Source organism: Oncorhynchus keta, chromosome 1 (genome assembly GCF_023373465.1).
Source record: "Oncorhynchus keta strain PuntledgeMale-10-30-2019 chromosome 1, Oket_V2, whole genome shotgun sequence".
Lineage (NCBI taxonomy): Eukaryota > Metazoa > Chordata > Actinopteri > Salmoniformes > Salmonidae > Oncorhynchus > Oncorhynchus keta.
In genome coordinates, this window is record NC_068421.1 from 43,476,921 (window position 1) to 43,499,930 (window position 23,010).

The window sequence follows — 23,010 nt, forward strand, 5'->3', positions numbered from 1 at the left end:
TATTATCAAGGGAGGCCAAATGCTTGCTGGCATCAATCAATCAATCAAATGCTACAGCGACAACATGTCATTCTAGTTTGTTCCAGAGAGCATCAGATACAGTACATGGGCTACCCATACTGAGACAGGGGGTCGCTGTTTCCCTCACTCAGATGATTCCACCAGGAATTGATGTTAAATTATGAAAACACAAAGAGGAAAGAGACATTATTTTATCATTTTTATTGGTCAAATATTTGGGGAAGCTTGCCTTCCTTTGTCATCCAAGAATACACTCCACTGTTTCCCTTATATTTTAGATCCTAATATTACACTCTATGAACCTTCAACATATTGAAGATAAATAGTCTAAACACACGCGTGGAATGTATTTTGTTTCTGTAGCAGATTGGTGTCACATGACTTGTTCATGAGCACCTGTAATTGACAGGGTAGTTCGTGGACAGGAGAGGGAGAGCGAGGCAGGAGAGATAGAGAGAGATGCTAGTGGGAGTTACCAGCGGAGGATCGGCGGGGGAATGGAGCGTACTTTTTGTTGATTGAGGGGGACCTGCCGTTTCTCCCGCGGCAGAAGCGGTAGTTCCCTCCCCAGGACAAGCATCAGTTTCCAAATGTAACCCCGGGTGGTGGACATATATGGATATTTATAGGTTAAACAAAGAAATGTGTCTAGAACATCACCAAGACAATCCCGGAAATAACAGACATACCCGGTCACGTAGGCTACGTTGCTGGAAGCTTTGAGTTACTGATAGGTAAGTGTACAATCAGCTGACAGACAGAGGGCTATATTTTGCCCGGGCTACTATTATTACATGCACGTTGTTGAATTGATTTCTGAATCGTAGCTAAACTCACTCCAAAATAATCCAATATAGGCTATCTGTATGTTGGAAGGAATGCAAACACGTGTAGGCTATATGTCTTAAATGATTGGCTATGCATGCAGGCTATACACTGTAGTAATGTGAATGCATAACAAGGTAGAGTGGCATGCGTTCTTCCGATTAGCTGCTCTGACATTGTGTTTGCCCCCTCATCGTGAAGTGGGGAATTATTATAACCGATATCAATATTATGACTTTAATGTGTTATTGCCTGAAATATATTGTCATAACAATATTTTAGGATTGAACTGCTGTAAAAAAATCGATTACTATGTAACTACCCGAGTCACTATAGCCCCATGTCGGAATAGAATATATTATTAGAATATAATAAAACATATTTAAAGAAATGTAGGCCTATTCTAAGTTAGTCAATAAATGTAGGCAACGCTACATAAGATATTCGGACTACGGTTTAATTTGTCTACAAAGTGTAGGGTCCCTTGGAGCTTTCTTAATTTATGGAATATGAATAGTCTAGGCCTGGTGGGAAGATTAGGCTGATTTATGTTTAGCTTGAGTATTTTGTCCCAAGCATGTGAGGCTATACGATTAGCCTACTTATTATAGGCTATAACGGTAATCGCAGTCAAGTAATTATTGTATCATTTTGTTTTAGAAACGTTTCAAGCTTCTGAATACCAGAAAACATTTCAATCGAAGACAAATGTGAAACCATTTAAAGAAAAATCATGAATGAAAGAAAAACTGTGGCAAGGAGACTTTTTAATATGAAACTTCCCACAACTGCGGCACCGCTCCTCTCTCGCAGCCTAGGCAGTTGTGCTGCACTCTCGCTCTCGCACGGTGGCTCCCGTAAAAAATGAGGCGAGGACGTGGGCTACGTGCGCATCTAGCACTAGACGAGATGAAATGGAGAGCTTGGAACACACGGACCTTTTAAATCAAAGCTCTTCCCACGGACACAACAGTTTTCCAGCCTCCGGCGAGAGAGTGAGAAACGGTGAACACATATTTGGGGCCGCCGAGTTTCAACCTTTCCAAACCAACATGGGACTCAATGGACTAAACGGCTACTGCCAGGGCATAGCGCCGGTTGGGAGCGCCACGGCCGCGGAATTACTGTCTGGTCTGGCTTCAAAAACAAGCACTTCCAGCATCACGGTTTTAAAGAAACAGACGAATACTGGGCTGCCGTTCTATAACGGTGGGATTGTGTCTCCGTTCGCAACCATTGAGGGAAGCCACAGTGGTCCCAACGGTTACCCTCCGCAAGTGAAAGGGGTGGGGGAGACACCCAATGGCCTTGCGCAACCCCTAGGCAGCAGAGCACGCCTCGTGGGGAATGGGGACAGAACACAACATGAGAAATGCATTCTTCTGGTGAAGAGGCCCAATGGTGACCCGCAGGTCAAACAGCTGCACCATCGGAAGCGGAGAGGTGAGGAGAACCGGGACATGGGTTCTGAGATGCCCAAAGGTTGTGCCTTATCAGTGGGTTCAGGTTTAGGTACTCTAGGTATGATGGCCTATGGACCAGGTGAGTCGATAACCCCGGACTGCAAACGGAGACGAGTGTCGGAGAGTGAAGTTCACAAAGCGGAGCCCTCCAAACCCGGCAAGGCTGTCCTCCCTCTTGCTGCCAACGGCGACAGCAGCATCAACAATAACCATAGCAACCTCAACCACTGCGCCACCCCTCACCCCTCTTTTCCCGACCCTCACAACAACAAGCTGCACCACAATGTACACAAGGTGATGCTGCTGGGCCCCGGGGTTGTTCCAGGCCAGATGTCCCCGGTGGAGGTCAACAGCATCCAGTCTCTACCGTTACCGGCCGGGGTGGGCTGGTCGGCGGAGAGTATCGCCCAGCAGTACATCGTGCCCTGCCTGACTTCCTATGGTATCTGTGTGAAGGACAGTTTCCTGGGGCCACGGCTGGGTGAGTCGGTGCTGGGCGAGGTGGAGAGCCTGAACCGCAGCGGGAAGTTCCGGGGAGGTCAACTGGTCAGCCAGAGGAGCATCCCCTCACGGAATATCCGTGGAGACCAGATCGCCTGGGTGGAGGGGCACGAGCCGGGTTGCGAGGGCATCGCCATGCTGATGGCACACATCGACGAGGCCGTGATGCACAGCGCTGCCCACGGGCAGCTGGGGGACTGTGTCATCAATGGACGCACCAAGGTGAGAGAACTGGAAGGGTGGGGGAGGACCGAGGGGCAGGGTAGCAGGTAGAGACGGTGGGTTTGAGGACAGGAAGGGACGGCGTCATCACTTGGAGCGCCAAGATGAGGGGAGATGTGGGGCGAGAAGCTGGGGAAGAGGGAATATAGAGAATTGTGGAAGGGAACAGGGTGAGCTGGGGACTCAGTGTCATCAATGGCCATATCATGCTGATGAGGATCGAGGGGTGAGAAGGAGGAGAGGCTGAAATAGAAAGGATTAGTAACAATGTCAACGTTTTATATAATTCTACGCCATAGATAGGGGGGGGTGCGGTGTCCCATTTTGATGACATCATCTACTGTGATCCTGAACTGGCACTATCATATCACTGACAAAGGGTGGGTATGTAATCCTGTCTGTTCTCCCTCAGGTAAGTGGGGCCATAGCTGTCCTATATGCCCCCGACTTCTCCCATGCCAGTGTATGCCCCTATTGTCATGCCACTGTTTATGCCAATGTTCTCATACCACTGGCAGCAAGTCAACCTTCTGGGAGCTATCTGGTCTGAGATCGGTGTTTCACTAGCTTTGAAGACCGCTCTTTCAATCTCTCACCCATACGCAAACAAGGCATTCTTGTGGCTGGTTTGGTAAGGGTGCGTGTGTTTGATTGGTTGGTGTCTGTTTGGATGGCTGTGTATGTTTGATTGTTTGCTTCCCTAGCCTATTGTAGGCTACTTCTGTATGGCTATGTACGTATGCGCTTGTTTGGATCGTTTTTGTCTTTGTGTTTGAGATTATGAATGTATGAAAGAATGGTTCTTTTTAACCGTCCTCCGCATAGCATAAAACATTAATATTACAAGCTTAGACAATGGCCAGATATGACTGACAGGTTTGGGTTCAATTCAAATTGAAGTCACTCAATTCAGGAAGCAAAAAAAGTGTGTGTGTGTGTGTGTATACACATATTTTTTTTTAAATGAATAGTTTCTCCTTTTCAGTTCATTAAGAATTCCCTGAAAAGCCCTGTTCAGTTATTTAATTGGAATTTCAGTTGACTTCCTGAATAGACTGACTTTCATTCGATTACCAAGGCGCAATAGTTGGCTACAGTGCTGTAAGCTGTCAGTGAGCTTGCCCAGTGACGCAGGTCTTGATATTTGAGCCAGGTCCTACGTCTATCTTTGCGTATTATGTCACGGTCCTACGTCTGTCACCCAGTCTCACTGCATTCTCCCAGGTTTCCATCCCACCCTGACCCAGTTTCTCAGCCCTCTCCCAAAGCAGGGTTCAGACCTTTCGAGTCCTTGGTTCAACTAGACTAGAGCATAGTTTGAGTCCTGTACAAGCCGCAGTACATTATACTGAATATAACCCTATTGTGTTTCACTGTAAGTCACTTTGATATAATCTGCTACCTAGTGACTGTGTTATATTAACATATTATCTCAGTTGTTCACTACTGAACCTTGACCCCAGGGTCTGCCTCTTATCAGTGGCGTTAGTCATTGAAGGACTGTCTAGACTTTGTTATGCCACATTTACTCAAAGAGCTTGAAGTGAAATATTTCATTTCAATATTTATAGTAGATAAAGTAGTGATGGTGGGGATAGAAGTCGTGATAGAAGTGGTAGAGGGCATAGCAGTAATAGTTGTGGTAGTTGTAGCCTTAATAGAATTAGTAGTAGTAGCTATAATGTAGGGCACTACGTGTAATAGTTGAGGTAGTTGTAGCCTCACTAGTGGTAGTAGTTGGGCAATTCCATGGCAGCGGAATTACACTGAGACTCACATTTTTTCACTTTAAAATGTATACCAAACAAAAACCATTGAACAAATCATAGAACTCTATGCACAAGGACTACTTTGAACAATTAAAACACAAAGTTTTACAAAAACACATTACGTGAAGAACTGTGCAGATACGAAGTTTGGTAACCGAACAAAACTGAGATTTTATCAAGCTTTGCATCGGCACAGTTTTTCCAGTAAATGTGTTTTTATTTATTTGAGTGAATTGTTCAAAGCAGTCGTTGTGCTTTGAAATCAATGTTTGTTTTTTGTTTGGCATACATTTTAAAGTAAAATAATCTCAACGTATTTCCATTATAGTGGAATTGCCCAGTTGTAGGGTAGGGTGGTAGTAATAGTTGTAGCTTTAGAAGTAGTAGTAACTGTAGTGTAGGGTAGTAGTAGTAACTGTAGTGTAGGGTAGTAGTAACTGTAGTGTAGGGTGGTAGTAATAGTTGTAGCTTTAGAAGTAGTAGTAACTGTAGTGTAGGGTAGTAGTAACTGTAGTGTAGGGTGGTAGTAATAGTTGTAGCTTTAGAAGTAGTAGTAACTGTAGTGTAGGGTAGTAGTAGTAACTGTAAGGTAGGGTAGTAGTAGTAACTGTAAGGTAGGGTAGTAGTAACTGTAGTGTAGGGTGGTAGTAATAGTTGTAGCTTTAGAAGTAGTAGTAACTGTAAGGTAGGGAAGTAGTAACTGTAGTGTAGGGTGGTAGTAATAGTTGCAGCTTTAGAAGTAGTAGTAACTGTAGTGTAGGGTAGTAGTAACTGTAAGGTAGGGTAGTAGTAACTGTAGTGTAGGGTGGTAGTAATAGTTGTAGCTTTAGAAGTAGTAGTAACTGTAAGGTAGGGAAGTAGTAACTGTAGTGTAGGGTAGTAGTAATAGTTGTAGCTTTAGAAGTAGTAGTAACTGTAAGGTAGGGTAGTAGTAACTGTAGTGTAGGGTAGTAGTAATAGTTGTAGCTTTAGAAGTAGTAGTAACTGTAAGGGAGGGTAGTAGTAGTGGTAATCATAGTGGTACTGCAGTAATTGTGGATTTAGCGTAGCGTGCGAGTGGGGCACCAGTTCCAGGGTTAACAGTGTGTGTGCAGTAGAGATGTGAGGGGTAGCAGCAGTACCAGTGTTCAGTGGGTCAGAGCTGTCAGAATATGGGCTCTTCACCTCTCGTGGGGTGCAGTGTGTGTGTGTGCGTCTGTGTACACTACATTATCAAACCGTAGCTGCGCGTGGCGACCCCGTCGGAGTAGTAGAGATACACCTTTGCCCCCACAGTGACATACTTTCTGGAATACCCAGACGCCATGTGTTTGAACAGGGACGTCACTCTCCCAGTCATCAGCCCTTTGCTCCTCTGTCATGGAACTGACTATTCTTCTTCCAGGTCAAAGGTTATGCTTGCTCTGGTCCATGAGTGTGGCAGGCAGGCAGCTGATGCTAAATGGGTTAGTTGAGCCACAAGCCAATGTCCCTGCTCATATGTTCCATTACAACTCCCCTACTCTTGTCTTGGCATACTGTGCCATCTTGAACGGAAAGAATGTCTTTGCTGTGTGTTATGTAGTGTGGTGGAAGTGGATAGAACAGTAGCAATGAGTCATAGATCAAGGTATGAATTGAGGGGGTGGAAGTGGGCGAGTCAAAGATTCGAATAACAGAAAGGGAGGGAGGAGTTCGGCTAATTTACAAGGTCATTGCGCCAGCAGTCCTCTGCTCTTTAATGTTTCTTCTTTTTTTTTAAGGTGCAATATGCCATTTCCTGGTTGCAGAATTTCTACTAGTTTCCGAATTTCAGTTTGTGACCAAACAAGCAATATATAGTGTAGAATATCATTGTACCATCAAAACTGCTGTGAAATATATTTTCAATAACCAAAAATATTGTATTTTCAGCTGTTTGAAGTAAAACGTAAAAGACGCTAAAACAAAACTTAAGAAATGGAAGCATAGAAATAGTGCACATAGAACAGATCTACCGCTTGTTGGACTTGCTTTCAATGAGAATTACAGATCTATAATGCACTGTTCTATGTGAATTTAGTCAGGTCTCCTAAAAGTTACATATTGTAGCTTTTAATACTTTTTATTTATTGGTTTTTAAATTGCAACAGAATCACAACAAAAGCTATATACATTTACCCCCAACCTGAAACTTGCTTTCGTTTTCCTATGTCGATCTGTACGTAGCCCCGATCTGTATTAGCCTACTGTCTATATGGCTCAGTAAGTACTGTCCCCCAGCATTGTTTCTCTCTAATGTTATGTGTCTATTCTTTCCTTTTGTCCTTCTTTCTCGTTGTTCCCTCTTTATTCCCCCCACTTCTTTCTTTCGGTCCTTTCTCCCACTCCCTTTCTCCTGCGTCTTATCAGCCCCTCTAGCTTCTCTGCCAAACTATTTCCCCTCCGTTTCCTTGGTAACAGGGCCATACAGAGCGTAGCACTGCAGTGTGTGTGTGTGTGTGTGCCCAGAATAATGCCACCATAGTACCAGCTGGAGCTCAACCCAATGCACGCTCAGCAAACACACACCAGCTCCATCCAAGCACAACGCAGCAGCGACAATATATCACAAGAAAAGGCGCAGTGAAAGAGTGGTAGAGCGAGAGATGGGTAGAGAGAGCGAGTAGTAGATGAAGAGAAGTGTGGAGGAGAGAAGGAAGAAGAAGATATCTTAGGTAGGGAGAGATGGATGTTATTTCGAAGGCGTGAGATGAGAGGTGGTTCAGAGGGATAGACAGCGCCCAATGCAGCAGCGCCAGCTGTATCATGAGTGTCTAGTGCAGTGTGCCCTCAGATGCCCCTCCCAGAGAGACTGCCGCGCTGCTGCACACAGGAACAGCCAGGGAGATGCTAGCAACTAGCATTTAGCCTAGCGCACTCACGATCCAGTACCAAGCTAGCTGCTAAGACAAAGAGACATGTAAAACAAATGGCGAGAGATTTACATAGGCTTTAAGGTACTGAGAGGATCACACTGCTCTTCGCACTTCCTATCCTTACCCGTTCAGTTTACAGAAGGCCGAAGGATCATGTAACCATTTTAGTGCTTGTTGTTTGTCCTGGGAGAGTAGGCTCTGGAAGAGCATGGTTCTTGTGATCTCAGCTTGTTTTGGAGCTTTTTACAGCAGGGGTTGATGACTCATACGGACTCTGAGAGCAGTCCGGACTGCGTTTCGGTGTCCTATGCCAAACAGTCACACATTCTCTACTTACTGTATGAACACATGCCCACTCACCTTTCGAGCGATTCTCACACACAGAGAGCACTTCCCAAGTGCAGTCCATCTTGGGTTTGAAATTCAGCGTGTCACTGTTTGTGTCTCGGTGTGCGTGTGTTCTAGTGTGTGACTGCCTGTGTGTTTACGTTGTTTTGTTTGCATGTGTGTGTGTGTGTGTGTGTGTGTGTGTGGTCTCAGATTGTGCTGACAGTAGGCTGGGTTGGTTGCGTTTGCATAAAGAGTCACACTGGTGGGTAGTGTGACGTTCTGATTCACAGAGCAGGGGAGAAAAGAGTGTACATAGTATAAATGACCGCTTTTTGTCAGGTTACTGGAAATGGAGGAGCACAGACACACACACACACACACACACACACACACACACAGAGAGAGAGAGACAGAGACACACCCTCAGCCCTGTGGTTAGTGTGACTCAAGCAAGATGGGGTCCATCACCAGGCATGACTCAACAAGGCTGATCAGCTTTTTCTGCTAGATACCCGACCTCATTAACAAGTACACACTCAGACACAGCGGAGGGAAAATGACGAGTTGATTTCAGTATGGAAACTGTGAGATGATGGATACATACGATTAGAGAGGTGAAGAGGAAGATAGAAATATAATGGGATTTAATGGTTGAATATCCAATAAAGTTTATTTCACTAGAAATAAACCTGTAATAATTACACTCCTATTTTTCCTATTTGCTTCCAATAATTCACAGACGGGCATGGCGCATTACTTCATCAACTTATGTCCGTGTCAGCTCAGCTGGTTAGTCAGGCCCGAGACTTACTGCAGGTCCACAGAGAGCCTTAGAACCCAATGTACCTGTATCGATCCCTGGACAGGCGCCGTCTGTCCTTAGCTCAACCTTACTGACTCATACAGAAATACACAGGCCAGCTGAGCACACAGAGTTCACCTCAGTCCAACACATTTGTCACTGTCTGATCGGCACAGAATTTGACATCACAGCATAGAACAGCTCACATCAGCCCAGTCCAGTAAAACCCACACAGGCCCACTTCAGCTAAGCTCAGCCTGGCAAATCCCCAGCCCAGTATACACCTACCTATCCCAGTGCTAGTTAGTTAGCCTAGCACTACCCTGATGCTCTCCCCTCTCTCGTCTGTCTGTCTGTGTGTCTGTCTCATCAGGGTCAGGCCCTGTATTTGTTCAGCCTTATCTCTCTCCTGCCTCTGTCCTCCATGCCCCTTATCTGCTGGCAGTATGCTATGACAGCGTGCTCGGCCCTTTTTATTTTACTTCTTTCCAGGAACAGCCTGTTCTCTCTCTCTCTCTCTCTCTGGCCTTCATATTGGCAGGCAGGCATGCGGGCAGAGACAGGAGGCAACGCTATTAGGGCATTAATGCTGGTGCCAGTGGTGCCCATTAGATTGGCACGGAGGCGCTGAGAGATTTGAACAGAGATTGAAGAAGGCTTGATCTGATCGCGACACGTCGGGTCATGCCGTTTGAATGAGATCAGGGGCTGGGAGCAACAGGAGAGGAGAGCGACTGGGATGCCGTTGTATGGTCACGGTGTTTGTGACATTCATATGCCGGTTTGACTGACTCTCACAGTTCTGGTTGACTACTGGCTTAGATCTCTACGAGCGCTGGTTTGGACTGTGTCACGTCTATATGAACGCTGGTGTACAAGAACTTTGTGTGTTTGTACACGCGTGTGCATATCCTCCAGGCTAGGGCTGTGCTGTGGCACGGTACATGTTAATTGTGGTTAAGTATGCAACAGTTGCATGTGCTCTCAGGCCAAAATAATGTGCACTTATAAAATACTACATGCAGTGGGCTGCAATCTTCAACACCACGGTCAGTGCAAGCATCAAACATCTATTGGCTGTAGATCTACCCCTAAGCATCAAACATCTATTGGCTGTATATCTACCACTAAGCATCAGACATTTTATTGGCTGTATATCTACCCCTAAGCAATCACACATTTATTGGCTGTATATCTACCATTAAGCAATCACACATCAATTGGCTGTATATCTACCGCTAAGCAATCACACATCTATTGGCTGTATATCTACCACTAAGCATCAAACATTTTATTGGCTGTACATCTACCACTATAGTGCTTTTCCCATTTGTTTCCGTTGACATTTTTTTGCGAGGGTAATGAGTGAGGTTAGGGGATGCGAGGTTAGAGGATGCGACTATTAGCGACTAAAACATTCTGGAAGCCCGCTGGAAGTGCTTGACAACATAAATGTTCACCAGCATTTCTCTGTGCCCTCACACTGATTGCTTAGCAACAGAGCAGAGTGAATTGAGGCTGTGATTTCCATCTCAATCCCAGATAAAGAGCTCTTCCACAGTGAGTCGGGATCAACGCAAATGCCTTAGTAAGGCCATTCTTCCCCACAATGCAACACCACCACCACCCATGGTGCTGATGACATATTTCCCAGAAGCAGCCTGACCCTGTCGTGAACGAACACCCCCCCATCTGTCAAAACACAATACATTACATTAGAGCAGCCAGCCGTATTGAGTGTTCTTAAAAAAGCTACTGTACCGATTTATACTGTACTATGTTCACTAGCCAAACCTTTAATCAAGTCTTACTTACAGCCCATGTCCTGTGTGTTTATACACCAAAATGTTATCAGTTGAATTATGTAGCCACGTTCAACAGTCCCAAGTACAGTAAATCACATCGGGATTACTGTCATGTCTGTCCTCTACACACCGACTCCTGGAGGGACTTCAGATGAGCTCTGTCCTGGCTGTGTGTGTGGGACTTGATGGTGGGTAGAGACCAGCGGGTTGGGGCTGGAGTCAGAGGTTAATGAACACACACACAGCGTGTACACAGCGTGTGAGCGTCGCGTGGTAATGAGGCGAGACGATGGTGGCCGGCAGGCTGGCCAGAGAGTCACACAGGCAGAAGGGAACACTTGTACTTTGGCCTGTATCATTCTTCCATAATGAGACTGAGCCAGATTATGGATTGGCTACAGATGGGAGTATTTGGGTGTCATCTTGGTATCCCGTGACTGTTCACTATGTCGGATATGATTATTGGGTGTTGTATTTGACACAGCTGCTTTGCACCACGGTATGCAGACGACTGACTGGCACTGTCATGGATTCAGTGGATTTGAACATGAAGGACTTTGTCGTCACTCTGTATTGAAGCGTCTGGGCTTGACAGTTCTGGAGTGACACTGAATGATACCGTCTTCTCTCCCTGCTCGCTCCTCATTCCTTGCTGATAACTGAGCCAGTTATTTGTCTAAATGAGCCGAGCTGGAGTGAAAGAGGAAGTCAGTCCTCCGCTCTTCACCAGTGTTTACTCTTCCCCCTTTTACTCTGTGATGGGCTGGGAGAGGGGAGGAGAGAGAAAGGAGGAGCTATGGAGGGACAGAGGAGAGGGAAGGTAAAGACAGGGAGAAAAGGAGAAATAATGACAGAATTTTTAAAGGGAAGGCCAAGTGAGAGAGAAAACAAAGGGAGGCAGAGTAAAACAAAAAGGGAGAAGGTTCTTGTTCAGAGTCGGTGAAGGGATGAGGTGTACTGTACTCTCCAGGGTCCTGATCTGTATCGTCATGAAGTATCCGTGCCCTGACAGAACACACAGTCACCGGGACCCTGATGGCTTTCTTTCTCACATTCCTGCTCTCTCTCTCACACACACACACACACCAAACCTGACCCAAACAACCTCCCAGCAGAGATACAAAGGCTAGGGGCCCGATTCCGACTCGAGTTAAGCGTGAGTAAATGGACCGTAATTACATTTTTATCCACTACTCTATGCATATTCTGACCTTGAACGTAAGCATGAGAATAGCGTGCTATTCGTTTTGGGTGGAGATGGACTAAATGACGGTGTGGCTGAGGTATCTGTCTACAGATACGCCGTTTTCTGACCTTGATTTAACACAACCTTTACAAGCGAGGAAACCAAGAATATTGTCTAGCGAACCTACCAGTTCCAAGTGGAAACCTACTTCATTTTCCCCCAGATAAAAATAGCACCATTCTCCATGCACTGTAATGTACAACTATAAGAGCTATTGATACGAGCTAGGTAAATGAGTCATCCATTTGGATAAGGGAAGTGTAAATATAAATGACACTTGTTTTAGTTATATTTGAACTTGTAATCACCGGAGACAAATGTGAAACCAGTCGTATGGCAGAAAACTGAAATTCTGTGCCAATATGCAGAATTTAAATTGTATGGCCTTTTAACTTTCAGGAATGGGCACTCTCGAATATCTTATTTATAGGCTACCCCGACTTTCTCTGTTGACCATTTCTGTCATGTTAAATATTACCCACTATCAGTATCGGCCGTCAGTAGGCCTAATAACCACACATATCCAACTGCCAATTTACTGTTAGTTCCATTCAGTTGGTATAGCCTACATTATCATTCCATTTAATTCCATTGTTTAGTTTACCTTCATTTGCTTCCTCCGCAAAATGACGGCCAAGTGGTTGACTTGGGGTCAGTTCCACAGACACAGATTAAGACTAGTCTTGGACTAAAAAGCAATGCTTTTTATTTCAGTATTAGGATTAATCTGTGTCTGGGAAACCACCCCTTGCTTGGTGTTCTAGAGGTGTTGGATCAGAGCCTTTGTGACACAGCATTATTATTAGGATTAGTATTGAACAAGGTCATGCATCATGTGTGTTCACCATGTGTGACATTGGATCTAGACGTGCTAATATGGCTAGGTTTACACAGGCAGCCCAATTCTGATATTTTTTTCCACTAATGAGTCTTTTGACCAATCACATCAGATCTTTTTCAGTGCTGATCTGATTGGTCAAATATTTTTTTTTAAAGTTCATAATTGGGCAGCCTGTGTTAAACCAGCCTGTGTTAAATGTGGTGTTGGTGATATGTGGTGTTAGCTTTTCGCATAGTTGCGTGCAGCGAAGGAATGTGTACTCCCAGCCCGTTCAGAAACACACATCCCTAGAGAAGCACAGCCTAACACAGCCTTGCATAGCAGGGGGAAATGCCAGCCAGAGGCCATTGTTACTCTACTGATACTCAAGGGACTGTCTCCAGTCCAGTACAGTACAGTACAGTACAGTACAGGTGAGGTTGAAACATTAGCTGAGAAGTTACATGCTCACTGTCCAATCCTCAACAGGACCAGCTAGTTAGAGTTTGAGTACTGTCTTGTGAAGACGATAACCCATGTCTTTCTCTATAATAACGTTCTTAGAACAGTCCGAGTTTATAGTAATGTGTGACCCGTAATGTATGCATGTGGTCCTACACAACCGTGTTTAAGACACAGAGAAATCATTGGGACACTGACTGTCTCTATACAGAACCATGGGACTCTGAGTGAGTACAGTAACCTATATGGTGCCCTATGGAGTGGAATATCATCCCTACGAACACCAGTGAAGGGGTTAAAGTAACCGAAAACACAGCAGAGCCATACCACTTCTACTGCTCACCGCCTAAAGCCTTTTACCTGATTGGTGGGTAAAGGGTTCGGCCCACTGATGATACGGTACAGGCTCAGTTAAATGGGGGTGGCGACATGGCTGCCATACCCGGCCATTATGGCTTAAAGGCACAGCGTCTAGTTTCACAGCGCAGACTGTGTGTGCATGCTTCACTCTTCACACGATTTAAAATGGGCCATGACACAAAACCCTTATTACAGACCCGCCGCCACGTTAGTAGCCAAACAAAAACCTAACCCTTGTAGTCCTAACATTACAGGTTAAATGGAAGCTCTAACATTGGTTACAGGGAGGCCCTTTCTCTCTTTATCACCTTGCTTAACTCACACAGTGCTCTCTCAGAACCCATATATAGGGTAAACTGTGCTCGGTCCCTGGTGAGGAGGATGGAAGTTTCCCAGCTCCCAAGGCCAGGCCAGGCTGTTTCCCTGCCACCCTACCTCCCAATGCCGGGGTGTTCCAGTTGCCTCACGGGGAGGGAGGGAATGTCTGGGTTGTGTTTTTATAACACGTCTTAAAGGGGAACTGCACCTGCTGTGATTTGGCCTCTTTTTTTCCCCCTCTTGTTCCTCAAGAAATGCTGGCGGCCATGATGGAAGCCAAACACGGTGTGGTTTGATGTGGGTCCTTGCCACCACCAAGACACACCATAGAGTACCACAGTATGAGTCATAATACCCTTAAAACCTAGCGGTCAAAATAGGGAAATAGGTTCCGATCGTTTTTCCACAGGAGATTTTAGAAGCACTTAAAATAAGGGCTGTGTTTTGTGTAGGCTTACCCTGGCATGACAATTTGATAACCGTGTAAATCTCTCTCGTACAAGGTGACTTATCAATATAGTCTGCAGTATTTACCCCCCCAAAAAAATGAGCCGCTAATTAGCTCAAATAACTACAAATGCCTGATGATTTGGACACGACTGCTGGATTGTGGCAAAGGTAAGAATCTCTGGATTAACTATCTAATGTTAGCTAAATGTAGTCATTAATAAATTGGCAACATTTCTTTAAACAAACAATTCTTTGGACTGTCTTGTGCAAGTTTTAAAAGGACCCAATACATGTCAGCAAAGGTGTCAGCTAGAGATGACGTGCAGGAGCTTGCAGGGATTTGTAGTTTTGCATGCATACTTTGATGCTAATTAGCATTTTTGAATCTGAGAGTAAATAAAGCCAAATATACTGATAAAAGTCACCTTGTCCTAGAGATTTACACGGTCATCAAAACGTCACGACAGGGTAAACCTACACGAAACACAGCCCCCCTTATTTTAAGTGTTTCTAAAAATCCCCTATGGGAAAAATGAATGGTGGGAAAATGATTGGAACCCTTTCCCCGTTTGACCATGAGGTTTCCAGGGCTTCTGAATCAAGTGCACCTTCCCGCCAACAGCGCAACACAAAAAAAATTTAAAAGGAGCGCAAGCCTTGTTGTTGGCTTTCATACAGAAATGTTTGAAGATCGACGAGTCGATTGCAATCGACCGGTTTGTATGTAGAATAAAACAACCCTTTACATAATTACCATAGAAGTAGTGTTCTGCTAATATAACAATGTGGCACCTTTCATTGTCATTCCCAGCCGATACAGATACTGGTGGTGGTAATGGGGCTACCTTGGCAAATATTTCAGAGTGGTCATACGTTCCTTTGTGGTGCCCAGTATACAACAGGAGTTCCCTGATCCTGGTGTAGAACACATAGGGTTTCTCCCTCCCCATATTGACTGATTCAATTCAATCATTTAAAAAAAAAAAAGACGAGACATCATTCCGAGACATCAGTAACAAGGCCGTCATCACATCATCTTGCAAGTTTCCATGTGCTGGCTCCATACATGTTTCTGTGAAACACATACACACATAAGTCAATGTTCAGTTATGCCTCAGGATGGCATGTCCTTTTCATTGGAGTCGAGGGAGACTGGCAAGGGTACGTGTGTCGCATTACACACTTTCATTCGGAGGTCTTGCCCGACAAGCTTTAAAAATAGCAAGTGAACAGTGAATACAATTATTTTTGGAGGTCGTTAAACCATTGCAATCACATTGCTGGACATGTAATGAAATCCAACTTGGCTCCTTCTGGTAGGTGCCGGAATCCATTATTCATGATCAGGAGATCAGTCTGGCCCCCAACTGTGCACTTTGTCTATCAGAAAAAACACGGTCAACAGCTATCATCATACCTCAAATATAAACATATCTCGAGAAAGAAGGTAATCTTGTTTGGAAGCGAATTCTATGCTTTATAGATGTAGACTAACTGACTCCAGATTGGATTAGATTCAGGCCGGTGACGCCCTTACACTCTGCAACCAACTGTGACATGTTTTGCTATTGACCTCGGTTGGTTTGAGTTTGTTGCTGCTAGTTAGTACACTATTGTAGTCATGCATGAGTTAGCTAGTACCACCATAGCTGCATCCAATATTAATTTGTGCCCTAGACATTGGTTGCACATCAGAGGCTAATGTGACTGTAGTCTAAATTACACTAACTTAGAGTGGCATGGAAATACGATGGCTTTACTAAAGTAGGCAAATAATTGGTAGGAAACCATTTTGCCATCAGATGTTATCAAATTGACTTTAGAGAGATGGCAATGTTGCCATTGCTGTTTGTCAAAAATAGCTAGCTAGCAATGTTAACGTTAGCATGTTAAAATACGGCGGTCCCCTCAATCTTAGTTAAGCTGGCTAAAGTTACAGTATTTAGCATCTAAAGTCAATCTGGCAACATCACAATCATGATGATCGCAATCATGATGTTATCGTGTTTCCATGCCAAATCTGAATTGTATTAGGTAGGCTAACGTTAGCTAGCTAGCAAGCTATGCTAGCGATAATGGTGATAATGATTATCAAAATATACATAACCAGAAGTCTATTGTCTAGCTACCAGTATACTCACCATCACTGGGGACCAACGAACGTCCACCTTTTCTGCATGATATAGGTTCCTTCGGCAGGGCATGCAAACCATAGTTGTTGGCTGTGCATCCTGCTGGTAGCATGCATTCCATGGTCAATCTGTATAGGGCTTTTCAGTGTCAAAAGGGCGTGATCCTTTGAACGCATTGGTTGGGGGTGATGAAACAACCAAGCCCCGTTCAATAAAGGGAAGCGAAGTGGGCGGTGGGGAAATGTTAACGTCCTATGGGACTCCCGGCCACAGCCAGTTGTGGCACAGCCCGGGAATGAACCCAGGTCCTGCACTGCAATGTAGTGCCTTTGACCACTGCGCTACTCGGGAGGCCCGAGGTGTGTGTTCTTACTGTAACCGACTAACATCCCGTCTTCTCTCCTCAGGCTATGGTGGCCTGTTACCCAGGTAACGGCACAGGGTACATCCGTCACGTGGACAACCCTAACGGTGACGGCCGCTGCATCACCTGCATTTACTATCTCAACAAGAACTGGGATGTCAAGGTACAATGGAACATTGAGTCTCATATCTAATCTACCGTATTTTACAGTCCCACCAGATTTTCCCTGTCTGCCATGGGTTTTGAACCGGCAACCCTCTGGCTACTCACCTGCCTCTCTAACCTCAAGGCTATGGACAAGGCACTGTGCATCTAACATGACACCTATTTGTGTGTGTGTGGTCAGGTTCAAGGAGGTTTGCTGCAGATCTATCCAGAGGGGAAGAGTGTGGTGGCAAACATAGAACCGCTGTTTGACCGTCTGCTCATCTTCTGGTCCGACCGCAGGAACCCACACGAGGTTAAGCCAGCCTACGCTACACGGTGAGTGACCACACACACACACACACACACACACACACACACACACACACACACACACACACACACACACACACACACACACACACACACACACACACACACACGGGAAAGGATATACGGACACGCTTGGTGCACAAATTGATGATGTATGTCGCGCAGCTGAGAGTCGAGTGGAGACAAACAGATTTAAACATTCGTCCTGATGAGTCCATCCCAGCTAGCTAATTTATGCTTGTGGCTAGAAAGTTCAGTGAGAATTTGAAACTTGTCTGCCGAATTTGGGACTTGGGAGAGTGTTCAGAATCATTAAGTTTTTAAATTAGTATTTTTATTTTTATTTTTTAACTATAATGCCGTAGTTGTCATTTTTTGGTGAAAACCATGCTTTAGCTGTCATCCTGGACTGATACTTAGCTACACTATCTAGATACTTCCCCTGCTCGCCAAGAGGGCCCCTTGGTGTTGTTGTGTTGCCGGCATGCGGCACAAACTCTCCCCGTTGAGCAGTAACGTTAGACTGTATCATGTTGACACCTAGGTGGTTACTACCTCATGCAGTATTTGTTTCTTGTGTAGGCTGCTATCCTTCTCAAAATAAAGTGGGATGGAACAAATTGGCGACATTAACCCCTCGCCAGCGACATGTGATACGACTGCCCCGGGGGAAGCAACGACGTAGCACCTCCATACAATACCGTTGCACCCGCTTGTCGTCGCGTTAGCTAATTGGCATGTCACGGTGACATCCAGATGGTGACCAGTACTACAAAGTTATTTCTCCCTCACATATCTAAATAAACATCTCTTTCTTTTACCTGTTTCAACTAGCACAGTGCTGCTTTTGTTGCCAGCATAACCTAGCTAGCTGGGAAGGACTCACCAGGATAACTGACTGAACCAAATCTACTCAACTCTCAGCTGCGTGACATACGTTATCTATTTGGGCACCAGGCGTACCCGTAGTATGGCCCCTCCCCGAGCGCGCGCACACACACAAATGCATGCTGACATGGACTCGCACTAGGGTCAGAGAGGTGACACAGAATGTACACTTACAAAGCCACTGCATGCTCGCTGAGACGCAACGTATCCCATCTCCCACACACTCACAAATGTCCCATAGGTATTGTATACTCAAACAGAGATTTACTATGTACTAAGGCACACAAAGTCATTCCCAGAGAGGGTTTTTGGATGACTCCCACTGCTTTCAGTTCCCTGAAAGTGTGCCACATCGTTTGACCATAACCACATCCACTCAACCCCCCCCACACCCACCACACTTCCTCTCTGCCGAGCCGTTACAACCTCTAACCCACTTTTTTGCCTTCGCACACAGTATCTGTTCACTAAAGGCTCTTAATGGTGTTGGGGAAGCCTGCTCTGTTAAAGGGATACTTCAGAGTCAGATGAACTCATGGATACCATTTGTATGTCTCTGCATCCGGCATGAAGGAAGTTAGAGGTAGTTTCGCGAGTCAACGATAACTAGTGTTAGTGCAGTGACTGGAAGTCTATGGTATCTACTAGCATGCGCTAACACTCATTAGCAAATTCCTTCAAACTGCACGCAAGACAACATCAAAATGGTATCCGGGAGTTCATCTGACTCTGGGGAAGTAGATAAAGGGCTTCATTGTCAAAATCCCGACGTATCCCTTTAACAGGTTATAGATCCACTCTCATGCTGATGATCCACTGTTGAGAGAAGTATGAACTCAGCCAGAGCCTATTCATGATGTTGTGATTATGCAGATTATTTTTTTCATATACATACTGAATGCTGGAACGCAGTAGTCAGAAGTACGCCACAAAAATTTGACACGTGATTCTAGTTCATTAGTTAGTCCTCTCCTCTCTGTCTGACAGCTGGGGGGTGAGGTGGGGCTCAGGACAGGAAGAACGTATTTCCTGACTGGGATTGGGGTCAGGGGTGGAGGGAGAGAGGGAGGGAGGGCGGTTGGTTCAGTTGCAACTCTCGTGCTTGAGGGAGAGAGACAGGAATAAACAACAACCCCACTGAGAAGCCCCACAGGAGAGGCAATGACCCTGACTTAACCCTCCATGGACCAAAACCAGCTCAGACTTTACCCTCCCCGGACCAAAACCAGCTCAGGCTTAACCCTCCACAGACCAAAACCAGCTCAGGCTTAACCCTCCACGGACCAAAACCAGCTCAGACTTAACCCTCCCCGGACCAAAACCAGCTCAGACTTAACCCTCCACAGACCAAAACCAGCTCAGACTTAACCCTCCACTGACCGTATATAGCACAGACTTAACCTTCTCCTATGCTGTACTATACTGTGCTGAATTAGTCTGTACTTGCTTGTGAGCTGAGAATCTCTGTTGTCAGTCTGATCAGATCATCGTGTGTTACAGCTATGCCATCACTGTCTGGTACTTTGATGCCAAGGAGAGGGCCGAGGCCAGAGAGAAGTACAAACTGGGTGAGTTACAGTTCTGAATGTCTGACTTACATGTACCGTAATAGCGTGCATGAAACGGTTTATGCACTTTGTACAGTACATTTTTCAAAAAGTGTTTTTGACTCTTGGCTCCACTGCCATTTCTTGTGTCCATAGCAACCGGACAGAAAGGTGTTCAAGTGCCCGTCACTCAAAACAACAAAACCTAAATCTTGTTCAATCCCCCCCAGCTCTTTATTGGTTGAGAGGAGATACGGCAGCATCTGATTGGGCAGTTGAGGGAAAGAGGGCGGAGATGGAACACAGTGGACTCAGTTGGCGAATGGAGCGAGGCAGGGTCAGACTGACTCAGGTGGCATAAGGGCCAAAGAGGATGAAAATGACTCCTCTTCATCAGATAATTCAAAAATGATTTAAAGACAACAAACTGATTGGACAGACTCTTGTTTTTGCCTTATCAATAATCAGCGCTATTATAATATAATCAGAAAGCAATCTTCTCTGCTCTCGCAAACTTTTCAACTCGGTCAAAAGACAAGGGGTAACATACAATAGACATTTCTCCAATCAAAAAGCAGGCCTAAGGAGACAGGAGCACCATCTGCGGTGTCGGAGGAATACGATTGCGTCTGTTTTTCAGGGGAAACTGAAAAAGAGCTTTTGGACATTAACAAGACGATACTCCATCTTAACTCCACCTTCACATTTACTAGATTGGTTCAACAGTGCAGAAGAGAACCTCGCCATGTAGTTCTCTCATCAGGTTAAGACATTTAGGGAAATGTGATTGGAGGTCCTGACTTTCACACACATCGTGACACATCCAGTGTGTCGCCTCAGCTACACCCAGCCATCAGTCAACAACGCACCATTAAAGAGGAAGTGACCTCACAGGAAATGGTCCTTTACATATCACACAGTAGTGTGACATTCAGCTATCCCAGCATTCATGTTGTTGGAGACCCTGTTAGGGTATCCACCTGCCACCAGTGTACAGAGAAGACTGAAGACTCTCTTTATCGCAGAGAAACACGAAGACTCTAACTCAACAGAAAAAAAAATCAATAATGTTTGTTCATGTGACAGTCAGTGAGAAAGGAGTGTGTAATGTCAGAAAGCAATGTAATACAATTCTAAGAGCGTGTTTCTGTTTGTGAACATTTTTGAAGACGACACCTAAACAGGTGGGTCGAAGGCAGGTCGAAAACAGGGTTTGCTGAATGTTATAGTGTGTGTGTGAAAATGTACTGTACAAGCAACCCTGTTACTAGTACCTTGGTGGTCCCAGTTGCACCTGTAAGACCCACCCCTCCCTATACGGAGACTAGAGGCTGCATCAGCACTATCATCACCTACAGTGCATTCTGGTCAACTCAAACATACAATAATAGATTGGACACGGTTCACCACAACATCTGAATCTAACCTGACCCCAGACCCTCAGTCAACCTTGTTATACTCCACAGAAGCACATGTTAATGCACAGAAGGGTCTGTGTGAAACTACTGCAGTGTCTGTCTGTCTAACTATACTTGTGGGGACTAGAAGTCTCCACAAGAATGGTAAATAAACAAAGTCTCCACAAGAATGGTAAGTAAACAATAAGTCTCCACAAGAATGGTAAGTAAACAATAAGTCTACATGAGAATGGTAAGTAAACAATAAGTCTCCACAAGAATGGTAAATAAACACAAATTTAACTGTGGAGATTTTAGTTTGTCTCCACAAGGAAAAGGTATATTTCTATGGGGTTTAGGGTTAAGGAAAATATGATTTTGAATGGGAATCAATTGTACCCCCCAACAAGGTTAGTTAAATGTGTGTGTGTGTCTGGCCTTGAATGGGGGTGGGGATGCGCTTGTGTGTGTGTGTGTGTGTGTGTGTGTGTGTGTGTGTGTGTGTGTGTGTGTGTGTGTGTGTGTGTGTGAGACAGACTGGGTAAGAGAGAAGTAAAAATATGACTTTTCAGAAATGCTATCTGAATGATCAGTGTAAATTGTGAAACAAACTGCTTTTATGCTGTGGATAATATGGTTGAGATGCAATAGTGACTAAAACAATGAGAACAAAATAATTTTGCCGCAGTTTTTTCAGAAATTTTGCATTATTGAATTAAAACGTGTTTTTGTACAAGAAGACTTGTTTATTTTTTTCCCTTCTTGAACATGGAGTACTCCTTTCTGATTCTGGACAGAGTCACTGATACAACACAGAGCAGGGACCCTGACACTGTCTGGACATTCAGGGGAATTATGAATGATACATACACACACAGTAAGAAGTCCACTCTCTTACCACAATCATGCAGCCATTTCCTCTCCCAGACCGGTCTCAGCAGTGGTGAGGGAAAAATTGGAAGGTATAAAGATAGACTGAATGGCAAGAGACTGGCAAGAGTCAAACAGAGAGTAATATTAAACTGTGGTGGGTGGGCAGCTTGCATGTCACTACAGATTTGAGATCACAGCGTGGTCACACGGTGTTCTGAAGACCAGAATGAACTCCATGGCTCCAATTTTTGACCAGTAGTGCACAAGGGAATAAGGGTGCTATTTGGGACTTAAATCTATGATATCCCTGAATTTGCCCCTCCCTCAATACTAACCCCATTCCTGTTCCTCCTCTCTCTACCACCTCTTTTCATAACCCAAATGCTCATAGCCTCAGCCCCCTTTATGTAACCAATTCAATATCATGTATCTACCAACACGGCTGCTACAGTGTGACAACATAAATCCACTCACACAAAGAGACACACACATAATTGGAAAGATAAACCCAGCCACACAAACACACACCAAGACAATGGTCCTAGTGCCTCTCACTTCTCGTCTTGGAAAAAAAAGTGCATTCACATCCACTTCTTTTTCTGTACCCTCCTGGAGCCAGTCCAGGAGTCTATAGTCGCCACACAAGCACAACCTCAACCTCTCAGGGCCCATCTCCACAAAGCGTCTCAAGAGTAGGATTATATGAACTGATCCTAGATCAGCACTCCTACTCTGAGGCGCTTTGTGGATACGGGCCCAAACATCCAGACAAGCAGGCTGCAATGATGAATGATCCTATCACCTCCACCTTACCTGTCACCCTAGACCCACTTCAATTTGCTTACCGCCCAAATAGGTCCACAGATGATGCAATCACCATCACACTGACCTATCCCATCTGGACAAGAGGAATACCTATGTAAGAATGCTATTCATTGACTATAGCTCAGCATTCAAAACTATAATACCCTCCAAGCTCAACATTAAGCTTGAGGCCCCGAGTCTCAACCCCACCCTGTGCGATTGGGTCCTGGACTTCATGAAGGGCTGACCCCAGGTGGT

General features: G+C 45.0%; 1 protein-coding gene across 1 annotated transcript; it reads left to right on the plus strand.

Annotated features, from left to right (window-relative positions):
* The first annotated feature begins 414 nt into the window (after positions 1–414).
* Positions 415–21,816, plus strand: LOC118385892 (uncharacterized). The gene is made up of 6 exons (XM_035773107.2): positions 415–755; positions 1,507–3,032; positions 16,810–16,929; positions 17,113–17,249; positions 19,632–19,699; positions 19,835–21,816. The coding sequence occupies exons 2-6, from the start codon at positions 1,761–1,763 to the stop codon at positions 19,885–19,887; spliced, it is 1,650 nt and encodes a 549-aa protein (XP_035629000.1). The 5' UTR covers positions 415–755; positions 1,507–1,760; the 3' UTR covers positions 19,888–21,816.
* The last annotated feature ends 1,194 nt before the right edge of the window (positions 21,817–23,010 follow it).